This window comes from Silurus meridionalis, chromosome 13 (assembly GCF_014805685.1).
Source record: "Silurus meridionalis isolate SWU-2019-XX chromosome 13, ASM1480568v1, whole genome shotgun sequence".
NCBI lineage: Eukaryota > Metazoa > Chordata > Actinopteri > Siluriformes > Siluridae > Silurus > Silurus meridionalis.
Genome location: NC_060896.1, coordinates 14825540 through 14851096, shown reverse-complemented (window position 1 = coordinate 14851096; position 25557 = coordinate 14825540). Strand labels below are relative to the sequence as shown.

The window sequence follows — 25557 nt, the reverse complement described above, 5'->3', positions numbered from 1 at the left end:
GAAACCACTTAACAGTTCAAATATCGACTTTTTTCCCATGTTTCACCAGCATTCTTTTCCAAATCTACTCTTGCTTGTAAAGAAATTTTCTTTTGGTTCTGTTTCATTAAAATATTTGAGCAGATAAAGCGAATTACATTAACTTTTGCTCCTTTAGGCAGTCTGTTTGTACAGTCTGCCAATCAGCTCACCGTAAGGCTTTTCTCCCACCCTGAATCAGCCCGATTATTATAAGGACAAAGAGTTGCACGTCTGCTGTCATCACTTCCCTCATGCTAACATACAAATTTATTAAAAATCCTCATCACTGATGAAAAATGCCATTAAGTACTCCTACATACATATTTAAAATTCTAGACACCTTTAATATCTCATGAATAATAATAAGAATGATGGCAATTATTATGATCAGGGCAATAATTACATTATAACAATAATAATAATAGTGAATCATGACTAAAAACTACTTTCAGTTGTTTGTTTTTTACTCATCTGTTGTTCAAAAAAGATACAGTTCATCCTTTCTTCTTGCCCCACTATGTCCCCATCTTCTTACAGAAACTTATATATTTACATAAATTCATTTACAACTCATAGCACTATTCAATGATAGTGTTTATAGTCTTTTTTTGGAAATACGAAGCACAACGCATGGACATAAAACAAATAATTTGCAGTGGGACTCCATGCATGTGTGGTCTCAGTGTTTCTATACACTCCCATGTTTTTTTTTTTACATGGAAAGTAGGTGATTGAGAGCCATGCGGAATTGCTGAGTACAACCAGACAGCTCGCGAACCCTCTCTGTCATGTCCCGTGCTGCCCCTGGAGATGGGTACTGTAGCGCTGCAGTCTTGGTGCTAACTACAATGTCTTTCAGCTTTTCGCAGAGGGCGTTGCTGTGCTGTGCCACCCTGCTTCGCACCTCAGGGGACTTGGCCTGGCGTGACACTGTGTCTCCAATGAAAACCAGCTTATGGGCACTGAGGATGACAAACTTGCTGTGGGCGACAAAGATCTTGGGCGGCTGGTTGTTGTTGATGGATGAGTAAAATGCATCGATGGCATTGGTCAGCGTAGTGATGTTAGCCTCGCACTGCTCTGAGTAGAAAAGCAGCAGCTGCCGGTCACCTGCACACAGCTTACTGCGTGATGATGGAGGGTAATGTTGTGGTGGGGTCCAACCTGTGATGTCATTGTTGATTGGCCGGCTGACTTCCTGTTCCAGCCTCTCAAACTGCTTGAGCTGCAAAGGAGAAATTAACATTGTTTTAATTTGCTCATATCTTATTTTAATTATTCCTGTTTTCAATACAATACTCAACTCAAAACTAAATAACATAGACATGATGGCAAAATGCTCAAATGCCATTCTTTTGTTTTCAAACACCTATATATAAGCTATAACAATGATGTGAAAATCAATAAATATATGCATGCATATATAAATCTTACATGGCTGTTTGACTGAAAAATAAAATGAATGTACTTCAACATCATTATTTTTGCCACTGAATGATTAACAATAAGTACTATAAGTATGACTGGAAACTGAAAAAGCACAGTAATGTACATTATCTAACTTTTGTACTTTTACCAAGCCAGCATTTTGGCGAGCCTTGATAATAGATACTCAGTACTATATCGATCCATTTCTACTAATCCTGTTAACTCTGGTGTTACTTACAATGCACCATTTTCATTTTCTGCACTATAATCTAATAATGACAGTGTATTGATGCACTGAGAAACTACTACTACTACTACTACTTTCAACTAATTATTTTCATATATATATATATATATATATATATATATATATATATATATATATATATATATTAGCTTTTGCATAGGCTTTATGCCATATCTGCTTTGCCAGGCCAGCATTGCACCATCACATTTAAAATACATGATTATATATATACATACATACATACATACATACTCACACACAAAGCCATGTAATTACTGACTGACCTGCTGCTGCTCCAGCTGGGTCTTATTGTGTCTGGTGATGTTGCCTTTCTCCAGCAGCTGTCGCTGGTTCTTCTCAAACTCTTCCTTACCCTAAAAGACAACAAATCCATTACAGTTATATTCTATCAGGGGAAGAAAACCTGCTGAAATACATCTTGTATATCATTTTTTTTACAGTTTACATTTTCATGTTTTTCTGCTGCGACGTCTAGTTAAGCTCATGTAAGTAAAATAATCGTTTGCATTTATATTTGTAATAGATATGTCATTTCGAATATAGCCACAAGGAGGCGGTGTTGATTAAGCAGACTAAGTCTCTAAGACAAAGCAGACGTTTTCATTTGCAATATCTGCAACCCTTTTGTTTGCTGCCATAGTGGTTGACACATATCAGGAAATTGCTCTTTGCCTGAGAAGTGTCTCTAATTGTGTCTGCAAAAAAAATATTACAACTCAGTAAAATCCATGCAGCTGGAATAAAAGAAGATATGTTTGGGAAATAAAAAGAAAGCAGGCCAGAACATGGCCAGGAGTGATTGATGATGACACCTTAAGCACCACACCAGGGGATTAGTAGGGGAGCCCACATGCAGGACATGCAGGCCATTGCTCACTCTGACGGCAGTGCAGTCATGTGAGAAGCCACCTGCTCCCTGGGTTCACACCTGAAGCCAGTTACAATTACAGCCTAAGGAGTGTATCACCAAAAACCCACAGTGCTACACTTTTCCCCAGGCTTTTTGTCAGATTTAACACAGTTAATTCTTTATTAAATGATAGGTGTTACTGATGAATTAACAAAGGGCCTATAGTAAGCAAAGCAATTCATCTTGTCATATTATTCTTATTTTTTATGGATGATGGTAAAAGTAAGAGGTTTAGTTGGATTTGGCTCCTGTACCTGTAAATGTACATAGTCGTAGTCCTCCATCCAGCCCTCCTCTGTGGTTTCGTAAGGCCGCTCAGGAGGCTCCTCTTCAGCTGAGAATTTGGGTGGCGATGGCAGGGGACGTGATTGGATGTTGGTCCTGTCGGGTGTGCCTGTCTGATAGGCTGAGACATTAGAGCTGTTGCTGCTCAGCTGGCCCAACATGTCTGAGGTCTGCTGCTGCTGCCTGTTTGTCCGTCTAAAGAGCAACGTTGCATTGCCATGTAAGAAGGATGCTAGCTGCTTGGTATCATCAGGCACAGCGCGGGCACACATTACCAGCCGGTCCAGGTCATCCCCACCACTGTTGGCAGCTGGTGCTGGGAGAGCAGCAGGAGCCCAACCCAGGGCTTCCAGCGCCTGACTGTGCTTGACCAGACCTTGGAAGGCCTCATCCATCTTCTGCACCTGCTTGCTGAGCTTGGCTTGCAGCGTACGGTCAGTGGCTTGGGCAGCATTGGCGACAGCTCCACGAGAAAACTCCAGGAGATCCCTGACTGATGTTCGTAAGCTTTCAGATGCCCGTCGGATGGAGGGCAGATTGGCATCCATTTGAGAAGAGCTCCTCCAGTCACCAGTGACAAAGGACATAAGCATTGAAGCTGAGCTATCCACGGCCTGCTGCAAGCGTGACAGCCGCTCCATTGCCTGCTCAAGGTCTAGGGACAGCAGGCGGTTTGGCACTGCGCTGTCCCGCACCGGGACCGTGTCCAGGGATGAAGTGGACAAGTTACTGCGTGTGCTGCCTGTGCTTGAAGCAGACAGGCGCTTGAAGCTTACTGTCAGTTCCTCTGTGGTAGCACCCGCTGCATCACGTACGACCTGTGGTGGTACATCGTAGACATAGTCACCTGATTCTTCAGCAACTGGTGGGCGCTCCCGTGGGAAATCATAGACATCACCCTGGTGCAAGCTGCTGGGGATGTCATAGATCTCCTGTGCCTCACCATGTGGTTTGCCAGCTAGTTGAGGGGGTGGCACATCATACACATCTTCAGGTATCAGTGGTTCAGGATTGGCTGCATTTGGGCTTGGACTTATCATTTTGGCAAAATGAGGTGGGACGTCATACGTCTCCTCCTTGATGAGTGCATCTGGAACGTCCTTACTCACAGATGGAGGAATGTCATACACCTGAGAGAGAGATATACAGTTTGCTTATTAGACATAAGTCTGGTGCAATTGAAACATCTTGGCAACCTAAATCAGACATTCATACACAAGTCAAACAGTTATAACATCTTATAATAATTTACTATAGTGCCCGTAAAACCAGCTGGCACCAGAACCATGACCTTCTGGGCCACAGCCATTGTTTTCCACTCATTATGCAGGATTTGAAAGCCCATAGAATTCCTATTAAATGCAATAACCTTACAATACAATACTTAGTTTCGTATTTTACTTAGTTTTAGCACACCGCACACCTGTAAACTAATAAACGTGTATCTTTTGAGAGATTGCTCCAGCTCAATGATATTTAGTTTTATCTAATTTTACAATGCCTCTGTGCATGAAAGCACATCTTACCATTTGCTGGGCTAGTAGCTGGTTCTTTTCCACACTTGGAGGTGTGTCATAGATTCCCTGCACATCTCTGCTGGTTGGTCCTTTCATAACCATGGGAGGAGTGTCATATACCTGTAAAAAAATCAGTTATTGAATCAGTGAGCATAATCAAGCACAAGCTTAATGAAATTATGAAGGTACTTTTAAGGACCTACTATCTTTTCTCTCCATCTTGCTAGTCCCCCCTAATGCTTCCCTACAATCACTGATATTTTTTTTACAGTGTCCTCCTCCATTCCTCCCACCATTCTCGTCCATATCATAGTGGAGCAGAAATAATTGATGGAGCTGAATGAAAAAGAGTCAGGGTAGCTTGCACATGATAAACACGATAGAGCTCCACTGCCACTTACAATCCCATATCGCACCTACACACACCCATATGCACAAGTGGTGCGTGACAGACATTCTGGACCTGGTGGGAACAATCAGCAGATTTGCTACACTTAATCCCATACCTATTCTTCACACTAGCCCTTCTGCTACCTGTCAGATAGCCTACTTCCACTGACAAGGTGCTTGTGACTAATTTGAAAACATTTTTACAAACCCTAATAGAGCAGCTATTTTTTGTGCTAGTACCACAAATTGGTGACTTTGGGGGCTCTGTGAAAGGTGTCCTCTAAAAGACAACGCAAATATATTAGTTACTTTAAAATGATTAATTATAAGGCTGTGACTGCCATTAAAATGCAACAACTGAATCTTTTAAACAACTGAATCTTTTAAAAAAAACACATAGTATTAAACATGTATGCATATATTTTCACCCAAAAACAGCCACAATAACCTTTTACACAATTATATATATTATTTGAATACAAATAATACAAATAAACATTGCACATGTTCCACTATCATTTTATACAGCTCTATAATCATCCTCTTAGCACAGACATAGAAACAGAAGGGAGCATGAGTGAATATTCTCCAGAACAGAGAGATTATTGAGGATGCTGGATGAATACGAGTCAGGGGAGCACTGATACATGTCAAAGAACCCACTGCCACTGTTTTTCTCTCATTTTCTTTCTCTGTAGTGGGTCTGATCACAACTTGGTACAAACCAAACATCTTCTGTGTCACACTAATGTCTTATCTGTACTCTCTAATGCATTCTTTATCTCCTTCTCCCTCACTCTTTCCTTTTCTGTACCTTTCTCTCCTCCCCCAAGATTTCCTTTACTCTACAGATGCATCCAGAGGTTTTGCGTGTGTGTGCATGGTCCTTGCCATGGGCCAGATTTACTTGTGTGTCTGTGTGTGAGTGTGTGTGTGTGAGTGAGAGAGAGACACACAATGTGATTCACTGAGGCACAGATCTTGCTGACAGTCATTTGAAGCTCAAGAGTGTACACACAGACTTCCACTCAGACATATACTGTAGTCCCAGGACATTTTGTTTCATACAGTGTGAAAGAAAATTCACTAAACAAACACACACACACACACACACACACACACACACACACACACACACACACACACAAAGACAGGCACAGAGTTGACCTTCTTTTTTGAATGCCTCTAGCCACTGAAATGCATGCTTCCCCTGCGAGTAATGGATGACCACCTCCAAAAATAAACTCAATAGGAGTTTGACAATACAGACAGAGAGAAAAAAGAGAGAGAACGAGCGAGTAAGGGAGGGATGAAAAGGTAAGAGAGTAAAAACAAAAAAGACAGTGTCGTGTCGTAGCATGGATGCATGGATCTAATAATCCAAGCGCATCAAAAATGAATACGAATGTTAACACTTTATATACAAATGATGCCTGGTAGCATGTCTGAACTAAAAGAGGAAAACGTCAGCCATCTTTCATTTGTGCAAACACACACTGATCTCATTCACACTGGCGATAAAAAACACTCCTCATAGAGAGGATGGCTGGATATAAAGGTGCAGATAGTAATATAGTAATGGTGTATTAGCACTTGAAGTGCATGTGCCTGAACTAATCTCAGCTCAACACTTAACTACTGTCCTATAGCCTCAGTGGTGTTTTGGGGGGATTCTAAATAGCTCACCTACCTGATGCATTGTGCATGGGTGTGGCTCAAGAGAAAGTACAATACATTCACATTCCTTTCTCTGTCCTGGTGTATTCCATATTTACTGAATCTATGTATTAATCAGATGTTTTTCTTGTTATACATATGCTCAGGGTTGATTATACCTCTTCTGATCTGATACATTTTAAGTTAATAGTGTTTGCCTTTAGTTACCTGCTGGTTGTATTGGCCACGAGTAGGTGGAACGTCATAGATGTCCTGGCAGGTAGGCAGGTGTCGGGGTACGTCATACTCATCCTGTTCTGTGTTCCCCTTGTCATACACATACATTTGGCCGACCCTTGTGGGCACCACCACCTAAGACAGAAGGATAAACAAAAGTTTAATATATAATCTGTTGTGCGTTAAAGAAGAAAAAAGTCAGCAAAAGCAAAAGCTTCACTTCCTGGTTTACACTCTTCCTTAGAATAAGTGGACAAGGAAATATATTTGCCCCATTTGGCACCTGGAGTCCAGATTGCACTTTTGTTAAAGCATTTGTTTTCTGAAACTTTATAACTGCCATTAAATTCTGCTCCAGTGACCTTTACGCCTTGTTGTTCCCTATCATTTCCAATCTGTATAGGGGTCTTTAGGGGTCACCATGGGAACTGGAGCTGTCCTATTGTCTGCCTGCTTACCCTCTCTCTTTTGGTGTCAGAACTGTGTCAACTTTCCCAGGCTGAGAAAGAAAAACACACTCATCGTCTTATTTTGACTACAGTGCAGACTCATAGTACTGCCTTCACAACGCTGAGATGTTTACTGCTCACTGACAGAAGCGCCACGCTGCCACTCCCTTATATAACAATCTGACTGAATATGTTCACTCAGAGAATTACAAATTGCACTTTACTATAAACCACATTATTATATCAAGATGCATTTAGCTATCGCTAGCACATACAGGGGAAGTAAACTGTGTGTGTGTGTGTGTGTGTGTGTGTGTGTGTGTGTGTGTGTGTGTGTGTGTGTGTGCGTGTGTGTGTGTGTGTGTGTGTACGTTTCATTTGTCTACAACATTCCCCTGAGTGTGCTGAAGTCCCTGAGACAAATCTGTATTTCAGACCCTTCATCCGTTATTCATTCCCTTTCTCTTTATAGAAAGACTACACAGTATTTCACCATACCACAGAAATACATACATACATACATACTCTACACACACACATTTTAGTAGTACAGGAGTAACACTACTACAGTTTAGTCTGTGTTTAGTGTTTGAGTCATATAAAGACAATTTTGTGACACTGATTGGAATTAAAATAGTGAAATTTGGGTGAATAGTGACTAGTAAATTTTTTGTTTCTGTTCACAGTATTGTTTCCCATTTTTGTGCACCAACAATTATTAAAAAAAAATAGCATTTGATATCAAACAGCAGGAAAAGCCTGGCACAGTAAAATGACAATTAAAACATTTGATCAAGTCTCGGGTTTACTCTGTAAAAGCTGAAAACATTTCATGAACGATCCTCAATGAAGTACTTCATTCTGTATCGCCAGAAGAGAAAAATGTCATGGAACTGCACTGAATGAATGATAAAAGGCTCTTTGATCCTGTAATTATATTTGCGTTCTCTCCCCTGCCGATGGTCTGCCACTAACTATATGCAAGTTGTTAGCCATTAAACAAATCTGACACAATCGGGCTGCTTCTCAAAATCAAACTCCTCATGTGTGTCATCCCATCCTCCCATCTCTCTCTCACTCTTTTACTCATCTGTTCTGCCATTCCGTAAAATAATGACTGAAGAATGACACTTATTTATGGCAAAACTCTTTCTCCATCTCTCTTCATGCTCTGTCACTGCTTCCCAGTCATTACTGAAGCTAATGGGAAAATTCTTCACGGTGCAGTACACACTTTCTCACACATTTAGGTTCCTCTGCAGGTGTGTGACCTCACAAGAAATGGTCTGTTTTACTGTACTGCCAATTTTGAGATAACACTGGGATACCAAAATAAAACCAGAATGTGTGTCCTCATGGTCTTGAGTCAGTGCACTTACTCTATTTATAATTTGTTTTCTTTTGAGAATCCATTATAAACCATATCTTTTTTACATATTCACATTTCTTATTTATATAAAGTAGTAACAATTTATTAAGTTGATTTAAAAAAGGTATTTATACATATATTTTGTATAGATGTATAGATATAGATTTTGTGTATATTTTATATAGATGTCACCACCAAAACTGTATTGTGAAATATGGACTGTCAAATTAAAGGCTTTTTCATTTAACAAAATTATATATGGATCATTTAGGAGATGCTCCAAGGCTTAATTAATAATGTATGAAGTGTTTTTTATCTTAAATAACATCTTTTGTAATATTACCAAAAAAAGAAATTAAAAAGAGGGAAACAATTAAGGATAAGTGTTAGAAGGATAAAAACAAACTATAGAGAAATGCAGATAATCAGTTGACCCCTCCAGCTATACATGAAAACAATTCCCAATGCATTTAAATAGATTAAAAGCCACATAATCCTCCATTTGCACAGCTGAACGTGCCAGTCCTTCTGAATGTCTTTTACTTTTGCTTTCCTCCCTCAGCACCTTCAGGAGACCACTGAGACCCACTGAAGGGCTTTCCGAAAGAAACAGCAATCAATAATGTGAATTATCAATGAGTGTGGCAGAGAGCCATATGGTCCACCAACTAACCCAACCTCTTATTAATGTAACTAAAAGGATGCTTGTAAATGAATGAAGAAGTGTGTGTGTGTGTGTGTGTGTTTGCGGAGGGTGGGGACCAGCTGTTAAAATATTCATGGGTTGGTTGCCTTAACGATGATGTCACTAAGAGACATGGGTCCTCCACAGTGCTGGACAAGGGGAAATAATGGTTCAGCAGTGACCGTCCACCATGACAGCTGATCAAAAGTCACAATCACAAAACCCCACCATGTATGTAAGGGTCACCACTGAAGAGAGGAACAGACTGCATGCCATCAGTCTTCCCCAAGCACCACTCCAAAGTCCAAAGGACTCCCCATGACATTAGCTGTGACCCAAGTGGACACAGTAGCAAATACCAACACTAAAATATTGTGTTCCAGATGCTGTATCTGTCTGAAAGTCACATAATGTAAATACTACAGGGAGTACAATTTTAATAATAAACAACAACAATAATTCATAGAATATATGCAGAGTAAATATTTTTTTCATTTACTCTCAGCTGTTTAACATCAACATATTATCTCACTGTTACTTAATAACCCTGACTGTGTGTTTATTTAACAATCGTATTGCTGCTCATATTTTTCTGATAAAATAAATTGGCTGGCTATATAAAGAGTGTTGAGTATACTGAAGGATCAAATTTCAAACTCTTTCACGTCTCAAAATAATTTTATCTCTTAGTTCATGCATTTATTTGTACTGGCTCAATACACACAAGATGATCTAGAAGTGGTCATGCATGACAATACCCTATTAACCCAAACAACTCACACACTGGCCATCTGTGGAGCAAGCTGTCTTCCTCTCTCTGTGGTTTTGTTTTAGGTCACCGGGTGCAGGTAGGGGGTCTATGTGTGTGTGTGTGTGTGTGTGTGTGTGTGTGTGTGTGTGTGTGTGTGTGTGTCTGGGTGGCATTCACATTGTCATTGTTCAGTTACAGATAAAAGTTTTTACTACCTCTACTGTTCGCAAAACTGCATTTGCTAATTATAAGGATGCAGATGCAGTTAAGGCTACGTCATTTCTAGAGAAGAGCAATTCATTTGTATACTTTTGGAAATTAATCCTGGGTATTTCTTGGTGCCACATAGGTGCAATTTATTACATTTAATTAACCAAAGGTGGGACCAGGGTTTTAAATTAGAAGACTTTGTACTATTTAGTGAAGTTCTCACATATGTACTAAATTTCTAGTCTATGAACTATGTACTATGAGGAATATATTAATGATGTGAATGACCAAAATCCAGTCAATCAAGACGGCTGGGCATTCAATGTCATTTCAGATACATCTTGCAACATTTGTTGGTGGGCTTGGCTTTAAAGAGCCTCAAAAAAAGTCTGTACTTCTTAAAATTTTACCCCACTAAGTATCTTCAAAAATCTGACTGCCAATATATCACTATCAATACATTCTTGATTATTTTGTTCAGTCTTTTATTTGTGCGTGTATGTATGTGTGTGTGTGTCTGGACAGAACAGGCTATACATGCAAATAATCCAGAGAGTTTTCAGCTGGGTTGTGTGGAAGAGTGTCATGTGAGTGCCAAAGCAGCTGCCTCCTCAGCTTTACTCACATGTACACACTTCTACATATAGTAGCCTTTCTACAGCATCCAAGCAGCTGTGATTTCAAAGTGCCCACTCCAACTCGCTTTGATTTTCACTCTTGGGTTCAAGGTTTTATTGCAACTTCACTGAAGTTATTTTTATTTTTTATTTTTTTTACGGCAGCTTGATTAAAGTCAATCTTTTTCCATTTTCATGGCTGGTTTAATGTGGGCAATGCTAGTGTGCAGTTGGCATGAGAGACTGCAATCCCCCTCAGCCAGAAGAATGGTTAAAGTCTCATTTAAAGAGGCTGCAGAGCATGCAGCTGCTGTCTGAGCTACAGACGAACCAACAGCAGCACTGAGTGAGAAATTTATAGTCCTCCACTCCCACCCTACACCCAATGCTGGATTAATAAATGGCTAATTAATTCCACACTTGTGTGTATGAGCACATGTGTTTGTGAGTGCCACGTGGCATGTGCTCATGGAGACAGAGAGACACCATCCTTAATCCACATAGAGCCATGCTAATAGTCCTGAGACCTTCCAAACATGTTCTCCACATTAATACCATGACTGTGTTTTTTTCAACTGAACTATGTCCTGGAACAATGGCCATCCTTATAACAGGTCACAACTGTATGGATTTTGGTACCATACAACCAAACAGGACTGAGAGCAAAAAAAGAAATAATTGTGCTCTTATTGCTGCGCTATTTAACAAGATGGATAATCACAAAATCATTTGAAGCATTTATAAAAGAAATTCAAGATTCATACGAGAAAAACTCTCAGAAAGCTCCTGAATATGTGTACCTCAATCTGAACAAATATTCAATTTCTCAATAACTGTACCAGCATCAGCAACACTTGTATCTTCAAGACATGAGATATTAAAACATATCTTACAGTATATGTATGAGACAATTAGGTATTGTATAAACAATATTTTATTGTTTTGTTAACAATAGCTTACAAACACTAGTTTCATTATGGTGTAGAATTATATCGTGTTTATTCCAAACATATTCATGGTGTCTTACTATGTTGTGTGTATTTTCTTATACCATCATCAGTGTGACCAATATTTTCATCTAATATATAGGAATGAACTAGAACCCTAACTTCATTTGCTTTCTGTTTAGGGCACTACTTGTTTCTTCTCTGTAAGACCTGGAGTCAGTTCTAGTTTTCTTACATTCTGCCTTTTTATGGAGACTGTATGTCGTTTTTTATTAATTCCTCTGCTTTACTCCAGCCTCCCTGGGGTGTATCCTCATTTACTTTTTGCACTTTTAACACTCTCTGTCTCAGCAAACCAATTTATCTCTGCATGCTTGAATGCTACTTACGCTTAGCCATAACGCTTCACTTTGCCATCTATCTCTTTTTTGGTTTTCCTGTTTTTGTTCATATTCTGGAACTAGGAGTATGAGACTGTCTGAATAAATCCATGTGTGAGATTACACACAAGAACACACACACACACACACACACACACACACACACACACACACACACACACACACACACAAAACTCTCACTTGCCTTTGGCAACACAACAGTCAAGCTTGTTTCCAACACCCATTAATAAGAGCAGGATGAGTGTGTGCTCTTGGAGACCACATCAGACCTGCTGCCTGTGATCAAAGGTTAGCCAGAGACTGAGACCAATGTGTGTGTACAAGCATGTGCTTGTGCGTGAAGCCGATTATTGACCGAATAATATAGTGCTGTAAAGATTTCTGGATTTGCTATACTAGAAACTGGATACTATCTTTATAAATGATTCTATGGAGTGGTTAGTTTAGGTGGATAGACATACCGTAACATTGGTTTCCATTAGAAAAACTAAGAACAGATCTTGTCTGTTTGAATGTGTGCCACTCAAGAGACAGGAGGACAGTAAAACATCATAATGACCACTAAAGTAGTGAACCTGGAGTTTAGCCCTGCAGCAGCTGCCTAACAGGAACCAATTACAGCTTGAAAGTTTGTTTACTACATCGAACACACATGACACGTCACACACAGCTAAAATGCACAGTCATCAACATTGGATGAGTGTGATTGTGTGTGATTGTGTGTGTGTGTGTGTGTGTGTGTGTGTGTGTGTGTGTGTGTGTGTGTGTGTGTGTGGGTGTGGGTGTGGGTGTGTGTGTGTGTGTTACACCAGGACCTCTACACTGCCATGCTTTTTTTTCAACTATGCAATACAAAGCCAGGCCTGTGTCTTGTTTTAATATCTCAGGCCTTTGATGAGAATCACTGGAGCACATATAAAGAGGCTTCAAGCGCACTCATGTTTATACTGAGGAGCAGCACTGGGCTCATCCTCCCTCCGGCTCTGTCCCAAACCCATGCTGCCTTTGTGGGCAGTTAATAAAAGGCCACAGGCTGTGGCTCCGCATGGGAAACCAGAGCCTTTCTCCCTTTCTTCATCCTCCACCTGTAGGCCCACCACAACAGCTCTAGGTCTGGTGTCCTCTTTCCCATCAACTTCCATCTCTTTTTTCCTTCTTCCGTGTCGTGCTAGCAGAGCAGAAAATGAGTCCACAGCAGGTAACGGAGGACATCCCACTAGACAAAAAAGACGAGCTGTGTCTTCATAGACAATGACACACATTCACTGACCTCTTTAACTCTGCCCTGCAGGGAGGAGTTTGTGTGTTTGTGTGTGTATGTGGAGAGTGAGTAGGGGTCACAGATGAAGACTCTAGTGACTTAACATACCAGCAGGCAGAGAACTGTAGGTGAAGCGTGTGGCACAACAAAATGGCCAATCAGTCGCATACACCCAAAAGAGCAATCTGAACACTTAACTCATGCAGTAAAAACACAATTTATTTTTGTGAATAGGTTTTGCATTAATTATCCTATTAAAGATTAAAGATGTGCTTTTTTAAACACCATATTCCACATTAAGTCCACATTATTATAATATTTGTTATAATATCCTCTACTCTTCTGGTAAGATGTATCACCAAAATTTTGTAATGTGATTGTGGGGATTTGGGCTCATTCAGCCACAAGGTCAGGTACTGATGTAGGGTGAGGAGACCTGAGATGCAGTGAGCTTTTCATGTCACCCCAAGGGTGTTCAAAAGAATTGATGTCAGAGCTCTATTGCAGTGTACCACTTAAGATATTTTACTCTGACCCATGTACACCATATCTACATGGAGCTGGCTTTGTGCAGAGGGGAATTGTCATGCTACAGGTTTAGAGCTCCTGATTTAAGTGAAGAGAAAATGTTAATGCTACGGCTTTCAAAGACATCCTATACAATTGTGTGCCACTAACTTTGTTGTAACAGTTTGGGGAAGAACCCCAAATTTCTGGAAAAGTCAGGTGACATTCATATGTTAAGCATTGATTAGTCGTCTACTCTTTGAAACATAAGATCCAATATTACAAATAATGAGAGATAAACAATGACAATGAAATGTCTAAAACATTATTTTCCATTTGATTTGATTTTCAAAAGCATAGCAGGGTAATCAGTTGAAGGAAAATACATTTTTAAGTAGTTGTGAGGGACATTTTAAACAATTGTTCTAATAGCTTGGAGCTCGAAACCATTTCCAATGTAATGTCTCCACATATTCCTCTCTAAATAAATAAACATTTCTGAAGACTTTACTAGAAGATTTTGTTCTAATTCTGGCTGAAGTTCCACATTTCACAAACTTAAATATATTTGTGAAATTGCATTATCATGCTTTTGGATGGTACAAAACATGTTTTAGATTGTTGTACAAAAGACATATTCCATTTAACAAAGAGGTAAGGCGACATAATTCCAATTTTAAGATTAAAGAAGAATATCATGCTCTCCTTTCTTTTTTTCTCTCTCTCTCTTTCCTCCTAGAGCCACTTGTGATTTTGAGCCAAAAGCATTTCTTAAGTACGAGTTGTTCTTCTGTCAGTCAGAGGGAAGAATATCCAGCACAGAGGAATGTAGGGAAAGACATATTACAGCCCCGCCAGAGGAATGGCAACAACTCAAACACACACGCATGCACAACACACGATAGAGACACCCTGTACGTGTGTGTGTGTGTGTTTGTGTGTATGTGTGGGCACGCGTGTATGTGTGTGCACGCGTGTGTGTGTGTGTGTGTGTGTGTGTGTGTGTGTGTGTGTGTGTGTGTGTGTGTGTTATAATGAAACAGTACTGAAAATAAATACTCAAAATGGTAAGGTGGATGTGAGGCACTACACTACATTCTCACCAAAATAAACAGTTTGTGACACTAAAACACATCGTACACGTGGGTGTTTATTTTTACTATAGCTTATAACTTCAATATGATTCTAGTTAAAACTGACGGCTGAGCTCTGTATTACCGGAGGCTAAATCCACATGCATGCTTTCACTGCTCAAGTTCACCAGCACCTCTCTATTCCCAATATGAGCTGCTGCTGAAGATAAGCTTACAAAACCTTCCTCATCCCCTCTCCTCCTCTCTGGATTTCTCTGCCTGTTACAATGTGCAGTATACTGCAACATGGTCCCCTGAGCTTATGCATGTGCTTTTGGGAAGGGATTATCACATAGTAAGTGGAATTTAAGACTGGCTTTAACAGATCACAAGAGGTCAGCTGAGACATAGAGATGTTCACATCTCGATTTTTCGAGCAGCTTCTCTGGCCACTTGTGACATTTCATGAATAGAAAGATTTACCAAATCTACCACAAGCAACATATCAAATAAAAAGCAGTTCTAATAATATCAGCCTTGTATAACTCAAATAACTGTATATTGTAAACCAGCTTTTAAATAGCTGGGAATGATACTACTTTTAAATGCAGACTCCATGGTATCGTCCCTGGTAGCTTTAGTTATCAAATCACACATATTGAAAGAAGATATTGACCAAAGTAAATGAAGTAAAATAATAATATTAATAACGATTTAAGCTACAATGGATTTGCAGTTGCAATTGTATTTGCATTTTTTTAAAGTTTTGCCTGGATGTCACTGCACAGTCTGAACATACTGGAAACATACAGTACATACAGCTGTGAGGTTTTTGATGTACAGTAAACAAGGCTATAACAATACAATGGTTAGCATTGCACTGGTTAACATTCACGTTGAAACTCATTTTGTTTGGTTTATATGCCTGACATAATGATGAAGACATGATGGACAATACCTTATAGAGATCACATGTATAGAATGATACATGCCATCTGTAGTATAATTTGCCCTTCTTAAATATGGGTTAAAAAATGTTTGTGTAAACAAACATTTTTATAGATTATTAATCTTAATCTTATACTGAAAATACAAGAGAATTCTAAAACCAAAAAGATGACTATAGTGGCTTTTATATATATCTATATCTGACTTGTACTTCCTCCCATGAAAACACACCATAATGACCACATGAAGAGCTTTTAAGGTTCCATTTCCTTCAGCACTGTTTATACTGATCACCACTTAGACAAACGGAAAAAACATTTATATTAAAAGTTACATTTGTATTGAAATACAATCTAAACAATTGCCTTGGCTAATACAGAATGTCAGGATTAATATCAGGAACAGGTTTATCCTTCACATCAATTCATTCATGCGTATGTGCACCATTTGTTCCTTTCTCACAATGTTCAGCTTTCTTTCAGTTCATGTTTCATATGGTTCTGTTTACTCACAGAGGTCAATGTGCACACAGAGCTGTAATTGCCACATCATTCTGGTTAATGTGTAACTAAGCAACCAAGGAGTTTGTTAGCATCATTAAGGTATACAGTTAGGACATTATAACAGCATCTTAGTCAAAGGTAGGGAAAGATTAGTGTGTGCTCATTGTTTTACCAGACAGTATTGGCTATGACTATGCAGGTGGGGAAAGTACTTGAGAATAGCTTGCCTATAACACACAAGACAATATTGTATACACAAACTTCCAAATTATTTAAACCATGAACAATGAAAACATGTTATGTTTATTATAGCAACTTAAAGAGTTCTGTAGATTCAGACTGTATTAGGGTTTTTTTTTTTTTTTATGTATTTTTTACATCTATTTCCGGTGGATTTGTGCCATTCTTTTGGCAAAGGAATAAGAAATAATGAAAAAAAAACACTGGCATTAAAAACAACACAGAGAGAAAAGAGACTCAAACTGACGGACAGAGTGCATAGGCATTTCAGTCTCTCAGAAAAGCGTGCTTGAGATTTGAGGGTCGTGTGTCTACACACCCCATCTGAAATCTGCTTTGATGTGACACCACTCCCAGCTGCTTTTGCTGCTTTAGTGCAATCAGCCCCCCAACATGCCATTCACCCTTCAGGGACTAGGCAGCTGAACTGGATACGACATCATATCAGCTTTTTCTTCTTCAGAAAGATCTCACTAACCCGTGCACACACAAACATACATGCACACATGAACCAGAATCATTTGTCAAGTGCTTTTAGCCCTAAATGTAATGTGTACAGTTTCTTGTTTCCAAAAAGAACTGAATGATCAAAACTGATCCTTCACTCTCTTTTGTTTGGGTATACTGTATGTATATGGGTATGGTTCATCATCCTTTCTCCTAGTGTGGAATAATAGTTGGAAAGAAGGGGGCACAAGGACGCCTCAAGGCATTAAGTGGAAAAAAATATTATTGAAACGATTTTCCAATTTTGCAACTTTTAAAAATGACACTACACTGACAAGCACTTAATAATAGCTACTGTCTAAAATGGGGTGTTTTCAGAGGCAATGCAGAGAAGCTGAGAAAACCTTGTGTTAGTCTCATGGAGCCGTTTGTTATGTGTCAGATGTGAGCCAGACAATGATTGTGTTATCACTAATATGTGAGCTCTAGCATGACATCAAACCCCTGAGGAGCTTAGCATTGATCTCCTTAGCCCCCATTTCAACCCTGGCCTTGACTACTGATCAATGGCACTATACTCAATTCTCATCTCACTGCTTGCCCCCTGCAATGACACAAATGTGCCTCGTTCTTTGTTTTTCTAATCGAGCAACTGTTCGGTAGAAGTGCAGAAGTGTCTGGTCATTACACAGAAGTCATTTGTGCACAGTCTTACACAAGACATATTTTGTATAATTGACTTTCAGTCCAACTAGAAACACTAGCTCAAACAATTATCTGCTATAGCCCTCTGTAGGACATTGCAAAAACAAAACATGGAATTGATAGCTCAGTCTTTTAGCTGCCACAGTTGGGTCATTGAGCAAGGCTCTTTACTACTTGGACTACTAGCATCTGCCAAAGGAATAAAAATAATGAAAAGGATGTAAATTCTCAAAATTCCAATCCTAAAGAAAATTTACAATGCTGTTATTTTACTCCACGAAACCACCAAGATTGTTTTGGGGAACCTGACAATAGGTACGGTAAGTTTAGCATGCTTAGTACTACTATAGACATGGACGTTTTAAAATTGGGTTTTATTGTAGCTATGTTTAGTACATATTATGCAGTGGAGATAGTTACTGTGCTGATTATATATGATACTGCCTGAGCTTTACTAGGTATCTTTTGGTAACTTATTATAGTGACCATGACATCACTATAGTTTTAATGTGGTAATTTCTGCAACCGGTAATAGTAAATGCGTGGCAGTTATAAGGGGATTTCATTTTAACCTAGATTCTTTTCCAAATTGTAAGAAAAAAATGTGGAGGAAGGTAGGCATTTGTTTCCAGAACAGACTGAAGCAACACCTGTGCCACTCCTCTTTTCCTTCCATTTGACTATTATTTTACACTTCATTCACTCCTACTGCTGAAACACTGCTGGCATATGGCTCTGTGCTCCTGAGAGTCACAGGGAGGTGGGGTGGGGGGTGATACTGCCCACTGCAGGAAACCCAAAGATAACTGCTAAAACCACCTTTTCACCATCCTCAACCCTACAATGTCTGCAGTTCCTGCTACTACATGCTACTGCATTATTTATAGCTTTATATTTAAATCTATCCTCTCTCTCTTTCTCTCACTTCTTGCTTCTGTTGCCATTCTAAACTATTTCTCTTTCTATGTTACTTTCAGTCTCTTGCTAGCTGTACTCCAATATAAATTTTGTTTGTGAATCTTTTCCTTTTTGTAAATCTTTGACTACTGTATCTCAAACTTTCATAGGATTTCTGTTTGGTTGACGATGCTGTGTGAGTGTAATAATAATAATAATAATAATAATAATAATAATAATAATAAGACCCAGCTAGAGATTTTGGGTTTTTGGGGTAGAAACAGAAAGGTTTGTTTCTCAGGAGTTCAGATAACAAGTTTTAGATTTCAGTGGTTCAGTGTATTTTAAGTAGAACTAAAGCCCATTTCCTGCTCTGGGATGTCTGTGTCTTGCTTGTCCCTACCTTCCCCAATGTTTTGGGAGTGTCCCAGCCTCTCATTTCCATGGAAGGGGGAATCTGGTAGACCTCTTGTTTCAGGTTCAAAGAGGGGGGCACCTGATATACATCCTGTCCTCCACTTGTAGGTGGTACCTGGTAGATCTCCTGTCCTGGTGTGGCCATCGAGGGTGGCACCTGATAGATCTCCTGGCTCGCCAAGTGATATTTGCCAGCACCTTGTTTCTGTGTGAGGGGTGGAGCTTTAGGCTGGGTTTGTGGAGTCTGAGGCCCAGTGGGTACTTGGTATAGGCTGGGAGGGCTAATACAGGCCGGGTGCATTGCCGTGTACTGCGCGGCAGGGGAAGGTTTGGTATAGGCACTAGGTGGAATGCTGAGGTGGCTCTGAGATGAGCATAATGGAGAGCTGGAAAACTGTTGCTGCTGCTTGTCATACATGCCCACCAGGATCTTGAGGCGGTTGCCTGGTACAATGCCCTGGCGCCCATGCAGTGAGCAAAGCCACCAGCCATCCAGGCCTTGGGTGTCCCGCTCCAGCACTGTCATAATGTCACCCTTCCGAAAGGACAGCTCATCTGGAGACTCTGCCACATTGTCATATAGAGCCTTGGCCAATACGTTCTGCATGAAAGAAAATAAAAAAAGAGCTCATTAAAAATTCATTAAGACATGTTTTGATTTGCAGAAGGACATATGGTTTGAAAAAAGGCTAAAGCCTTAGAAGGCCTTCTGTGACTCCAGAATCCTTTATTCATGTTGAATATATTGATTTAATCATTTGACTCCTGTATTTTTACATAAATAGAAAATAATAGAACATAAAATGAACATACACAAATTTAATAAACTAAAGTAATTGTGTTTCATAACAAATTACTTGGACAGTTAAGTTCTAGTTTGTACCCATATAACCTTTTTAAGCGTATTAAGTGTATTTAAGCGTATTAAAATCAAATCCCATTTTCTATTTGTTCTGTACCAGGGTGGTTCCATAAACAAATCTTGCATATCGGGTCATAGTAGTTAGCAGCAATATTAGTGAAATAAGCACAGTAACAATGTAACAATAGATACAACAAAGATTAGCACAATGGTACAATACATACAGTTCTTCACAAGGGCCAGAAATTGAATGAGTTCTAAATAATATGCATACAAAAAAAATATTCAATTATATGGGCCTAAAATAACTTCCACTGATTCATAATTAGCAAAACAAGTACTTGGTTGGAGAGACAGGTGAGTACGTTATTTTAAAATGCAAAGTGCCATATTGTGAGCATCTCTGTGTCTCTGCATTTCACAACAAGGACTCCATCTGTCCTATAGTCTTAAACAGCCACCCACAAGCAGTGCCACCCGTTTACACTAAACAAATGTTTGCTTTCAGGCCCCCATACCAGCAATAGGGAATGGTATAGCCTGGTACATGCAGCATGCCTTCCAGTGCTCTATGAAGCTCCAGCAAGCAACAATGGCCCTCTAGCACTGTCCTCTAGCCAAATGAACATGTGATTGGCTAATTGTGGGGATGTCCTAATTTCAGGTTAATTAACAACAGCTTGACACTGTGTTGGGCAAAGAAGAGAGAGAGAGAGAGAGAGAGAGAGAGAGAGAGTGAGAGAGAGAGAGTAAGAGAGAGAGAGAGAGAGAGAGAGAGAGAGAGAGAGAGAGAGAGAGAGAGAGAGAGAGAGAGAGTCCATCTCTACAATGATAGTGATTTCATTCACCCGTCAAGTTATGTTGTGTAAAGGCATTTTGTGTAAGGGTTATATATATATATACAGTACAGACCAAAAGTTTGGACACACCTTCTCATTCAAAGAGTTTTCTTTATTTTCATGACTATGAAAATTTGATTCACACTGAAGGCATCAAAACTATGAATTAACACATGTGGAATTATATACATAACAAAAAAGTGTGAAACAACTGAAAATGTGTCATATTGTAGGTTCTTCAAAGTAGCCACCTTTTGCTTTGATTACTGCTTTGCACACTCTTGGCATTCTCTTGATAAGCTTCAAAGGTAGTCACCTGAAATGGTTTTCACTTCACAGGTGTGCCCTGTCAGGTTTAATAAGTGTGATTTCTTGCCTTATAAATGGGGTTGGGACCATCAGTTGTGTTGTGCAGAAGTCAGGTGGATACACAGCTGATAGTCCTACTGAATAGACTGTTAGAATTTGTATAATGGCAAGAAAAAAGCAGCTAAGTACAGAAAAACGAGTGGCCATCATTACTTTAAGAAAAATTGGGAAAACTTTGAAAGTGTCCCCAAGTGCAGTCACAAAAACCATCAAGCGCTACAAAGAAACTGGCTCACATGCGGACCGCCCCAGGAAAGGAAGACCAAGAGTCGCCTCTGCTGCGGAGGATAAGTTCATCCAAGTCACCAGCCTCAGAAATCGCAGGTTAACAGCAGCTCAGATTAGAGACCAGGTCAATGGCCAGGTCAATGGAGTTCTAGCAGCAGACACATCTCTAAAACAACTGTTAAGAGAAGACTGTGTGAATCAGGCCTTCATGGTAGAATATCTGCTAGGAAACCACTGCATAAGAAAGGCAACAAGCAGAAGAGACTTGTTTGGGCTAAAGAACACAAGGAATGGACATTAGACCAGTGGAAATCTGTGCTTTGGTCTGATGAGTCCAAATTTGAGATCTTTGGTTCCAACCACCGTGTCTTTGTGCGACGCAGAAAAGGTGAACGGATGGACTCTACATGCCTGGTTCACACCGTGAAGCATAGAGGAGGTGTGATGGTATGGTGGTGCTTTGCTGGTGACGCTGTTGGGGATTTATTTAAAATTGAAGGCATACTGAACCAGCATGGCTACCACAGCATCTTGCAGCGGCATGCTATTCCATCCGGTTTGCGTTTAGTTGGACCATCATTTATTTTTCAACAGGACAATGACCCCAAACACACCTCCAGGCTGTGTAAGGGCTATTTGTCCAAGAAGGAGAGTGATGGGGTGCTGTGCCAGATGACCTGGCCTCCACAGTCACTGGACCTAAACCCAATCGAGATGGTTTGGGGTGAGCTGAACCGCAGAGTGAAGGCAAAAGGGCCAACAAGTGCTAAGCATCTCTGGGAACTCCTTCAAGACTGTTGGAAGACCATTTCAGGTGACTACCTCTTGAAGCTCATCAAGAGAATGCCAAGAGTGTGCAAAGCAGTAATCAAAGCAAAAGGTGGCTACTTTGAAGAACCTACAATATGACATATTTTCAGTTGTTTCACACTTTTTTGTTATGTATATAATTCCACATGTGTTAATGCATAGTTTTGATGCCTTCAGTGTGAATCTACAATTTTCATAGTCATGAAAATAAAGAAAACTCTTTGAATGAGAAGGTGTGTCCAAACTTTTGGTCTGTACTGTATATATATATATATATATATATATATATATATATATATATATATATATATATATACATACATACAATCAAACACACACACACACACACACACACAATCCCTAAATAGCCTAAATGCTCCAGGGCACAAGCATCCCAGAGCACAATAGTTAGTGGTATTATGTGAGTCATGATTCATGAATGGGATCTCAATGGCTTTTCTGAATGCAAGTCTCCTTATTTTGCATGTATATGTACGTAGAGATCTGTGCTGAGAGTTGCAGGGTTGTGATGAATGCTGGGTCTGTGTGTTGTGCTGGAGAAGTGAGAAGAAGTGCATGTAGGCCATATCTCCCTGATGAATGCACTGCTTGTGTAGCCCGACTCACTATGGTATCTCCCTCAGGCCTGAGTGCAATATAATAAACCAGAGTGGCTTACTGCCGGCAAGCAGCTGGCTGAGACGTCACCGTCCAGGCTTGGCGCATGCACGCACACACACTCTAATGCCAAAATAATGAGACGCTCTCAAGACTAGTTGAAAGAGCTCTTTGACTCGCCAGGCTTTCTCCATAGAGACAGTTTAAATCACATCAAAAGCTCTTGCAGTGGAATTTCAGGTGCATTTTTGAAGCCAATCTGGACTTATTTTGGAAATATTGGACATACTGCTGATACAATATGGTGGGATCCAACTGAGAATTACTTTGTGCAGTGTGATAATGAAGTCTTGTGGCTGGCTATATGGTCTGTCTTTCTCTGTCACAGTATCCATGCTGTCTTTCGACATGTTCTATCTTCTCTCCAGCCATGATTTGTGATCTATTGATAAGATCAGAAATTTTTGGGGGGGGAGTTCCTGCCAGGAAGAGGAATCCTCTGGAGAGTTTATGACATCACAAGGAGCTGAACTTTGTCTCCATTATTGAAGTTTGCCAAACTTCGGGCTACTTCTCTCTCACAGTCCTCCACAATTCCCTTAGTGTTTCTTGCTCCCGCTCTCTCTTAACACCGGAAGTGTTTAAGAAATGAATCATATGTCTTTCGTATTGACTCGGTGGCACAATGACAAATCGTAATTTTGTTTAGATTCACGTAGTCAATAAGACAGATAGAACGATGCATCTCTTTATTCATCCCAGAGGGAAATGTACAAGATTTAACTACACTATATGATTATGTACCTTTATCAAAATGTTGTGCCAGCACATAGACCTTGTGTCAAAATAAATTATATGTGTTCTATAAAATTATATAAGTTCTATAGTGATTGCGTTTACACTGCTCTGGGGGGGAAATAAACTTCTATTTTAGAACTTTTGTTTGATAAAATGTGACAAATAGTGATGCTTCCCTACTTCTTGACAAAAAAGTTTATTAAGCACATGCAAGAAGAGAAAACTAGAATAAAGAGGAGAAGAAAGAGCAAGAGGCAGAGAATGAGGACATAAACAGAAAGAGACAGAGTGGAAAAGAAAAAGGAAATGTATCATCCATGAGACTATATGCCCACCCATTTGCATTTAAAAGGATCACAAGCAGGACAGGGGCAAGCCATTAACAATGGTCATGAGAGAAAGTGTAAGAGATAAGAAATGTTTAGGAGTAAAGTTCCACAGGATTTAAAAGAGGAAGTTTTAAAGCAAGGGAAGGAAGTTTTGAAGCAAGGGAAGGAAGTTTTGAAGCAAGGGAAGGAAATTGGCTGCTTGGGTTCATTTATTCGTAAGTGAACAGGAAATAATGTAGCAGCTGGTGGAGCGTGCTCAGTACAGAAAAGTCAATGGATGGGAAGCCATGGGCAAAAGAACAGGGGGAGTGTATGTGTGCATAGGTTGTGTAGGCGTTGCACAATTTGTCTTCTGCCTTTGCCCAGGAGAAACATTAGTAAAGCCAGCAAAGTTTATGGTTTGTGTCAGGAAGACACGTTTTTATATTTTTGTAGAGACATTTGCTGTTCCTAATGAGTAAATCAGTTTTTAGGTTACAGAACTTGCAGCTTTGATTTAACAAAAAGATAAAAATGTTTTTTTTGCTACTGAGGTTAATGATAGTTTTAGGTCAAGCATAAACATTAATTAGATGCATTAATAAATGTGTAAACAGCAGGTCACAAAAGTTGTGTGAGTGCACAAGCATGTGTGTATAGTTTTTTTATGTATTTGGTCTCCCTCTCTCTCTCTCTCTCTCTCTCTCTCTCTCTCTCTCTCTTTTCTCTCTCTCTTCTCTCGGTCGAGCTGGGGATGGTTTCTCATTAACAGCCTGGGGATCCATGAAATTACAGAGTAAGAATGGGAGCTTTGAGGATTTGGACTGTAGTTAATGGCAACAGTCTGCTACACTGACTCAGGGCTACAGTTTGCATCTGACCACCATCACTGTACCCCGCAAATTGGTTTATCTGTAATAAATGGACATTTGGTGCCACCCAGATGAGGATAGGTTCCCTCTTAAATCTGGTTTCTCTCAAGGTTTCTTCCTTGTACCATCTCGGGAAGTTTTTCCTTTCCACAGTAGCCACAGGCTTGTTCATCAGGGACAATTTTACACTTATAAAGAACATATTTTTTATTCTTTATCACCACATTATCTGTGTAAAGCTGCTTTGAGACAATGTTCATTGTTACAAGTGCTATACAAAATAAAAAAAAATTTAAAAATGTAATTGAATAGTTGCTCTTTTATTTTCTCACAGGCCCTGAAAAAAACACCATCACCACCAATAAACATTTGATTAGATTCAAACCAAATGGACTCAAGACATAAGCAGCACTGCCTTCTTTTCTTATGGACACCTGAACTTATTGCATCCCTTTTTTATTTCTCTTTTATATTCTACTATTGAAACAACAATATAATATACAATAACAACAAAATAATAAACAATTAACAACAATATATTGTAGTAGTAAAAACTAGAGCTATGTTTATCAGCGTTTTACTGCAAATCGCTGTCAAGATTGTTTTGTAATTTGTGAAACTTGGTGTTTGGCTAAGCAGGAGTTGGGAAAAAATTGCAACAAGCCAGTGATTAGCCTGAGGTATTCAGACAGTGAGGTCAGACTGGACTGATGG

At 39.6% G+C, this 25557-nt stretch overlaps 1 protein-coding gene across 2 annotated transcripts in view; it reads right to left on the bottom strand.

The window, feature by feature from the left end:
• Positions 1-467: 467 nt before the first annotated feature.
• The window catches only part of bcar1 (BCAR1 scaffold protein, Cas family member), a 70676-nt gene continuing 45586 nt past the window's right edge, over positions 468-25557 (bottom strand). For both annotated transcript variants that reach the window (XM_046864428.1, XM_046864427.1), the window contains exons 2-7: positions 19126-19740; positions 6704-6847; positions 4439-4549; positions 2882-4042; positions 1981-2070; positions 468-1246 (exon numbers count right to left, since the gene is read on the bottom strand). In XM_046864428.1, coding sequence (XP_046720384.1) covers positions 734-1246; positions 1981-2070; positions 2882-4042; positions 4439-4549; positions 6704-6847; positions 19126-19740 — 2634 coding nt within the window. In that variant the 3' untranslated portion in view covers positions 468-733. The remainder of the gene's footprint in view (positions 1247-1980; positions 2071-2881; positions 4043-4438; positions 4550-6703; positions 6848-19125; positions 19741-25557) is intronic.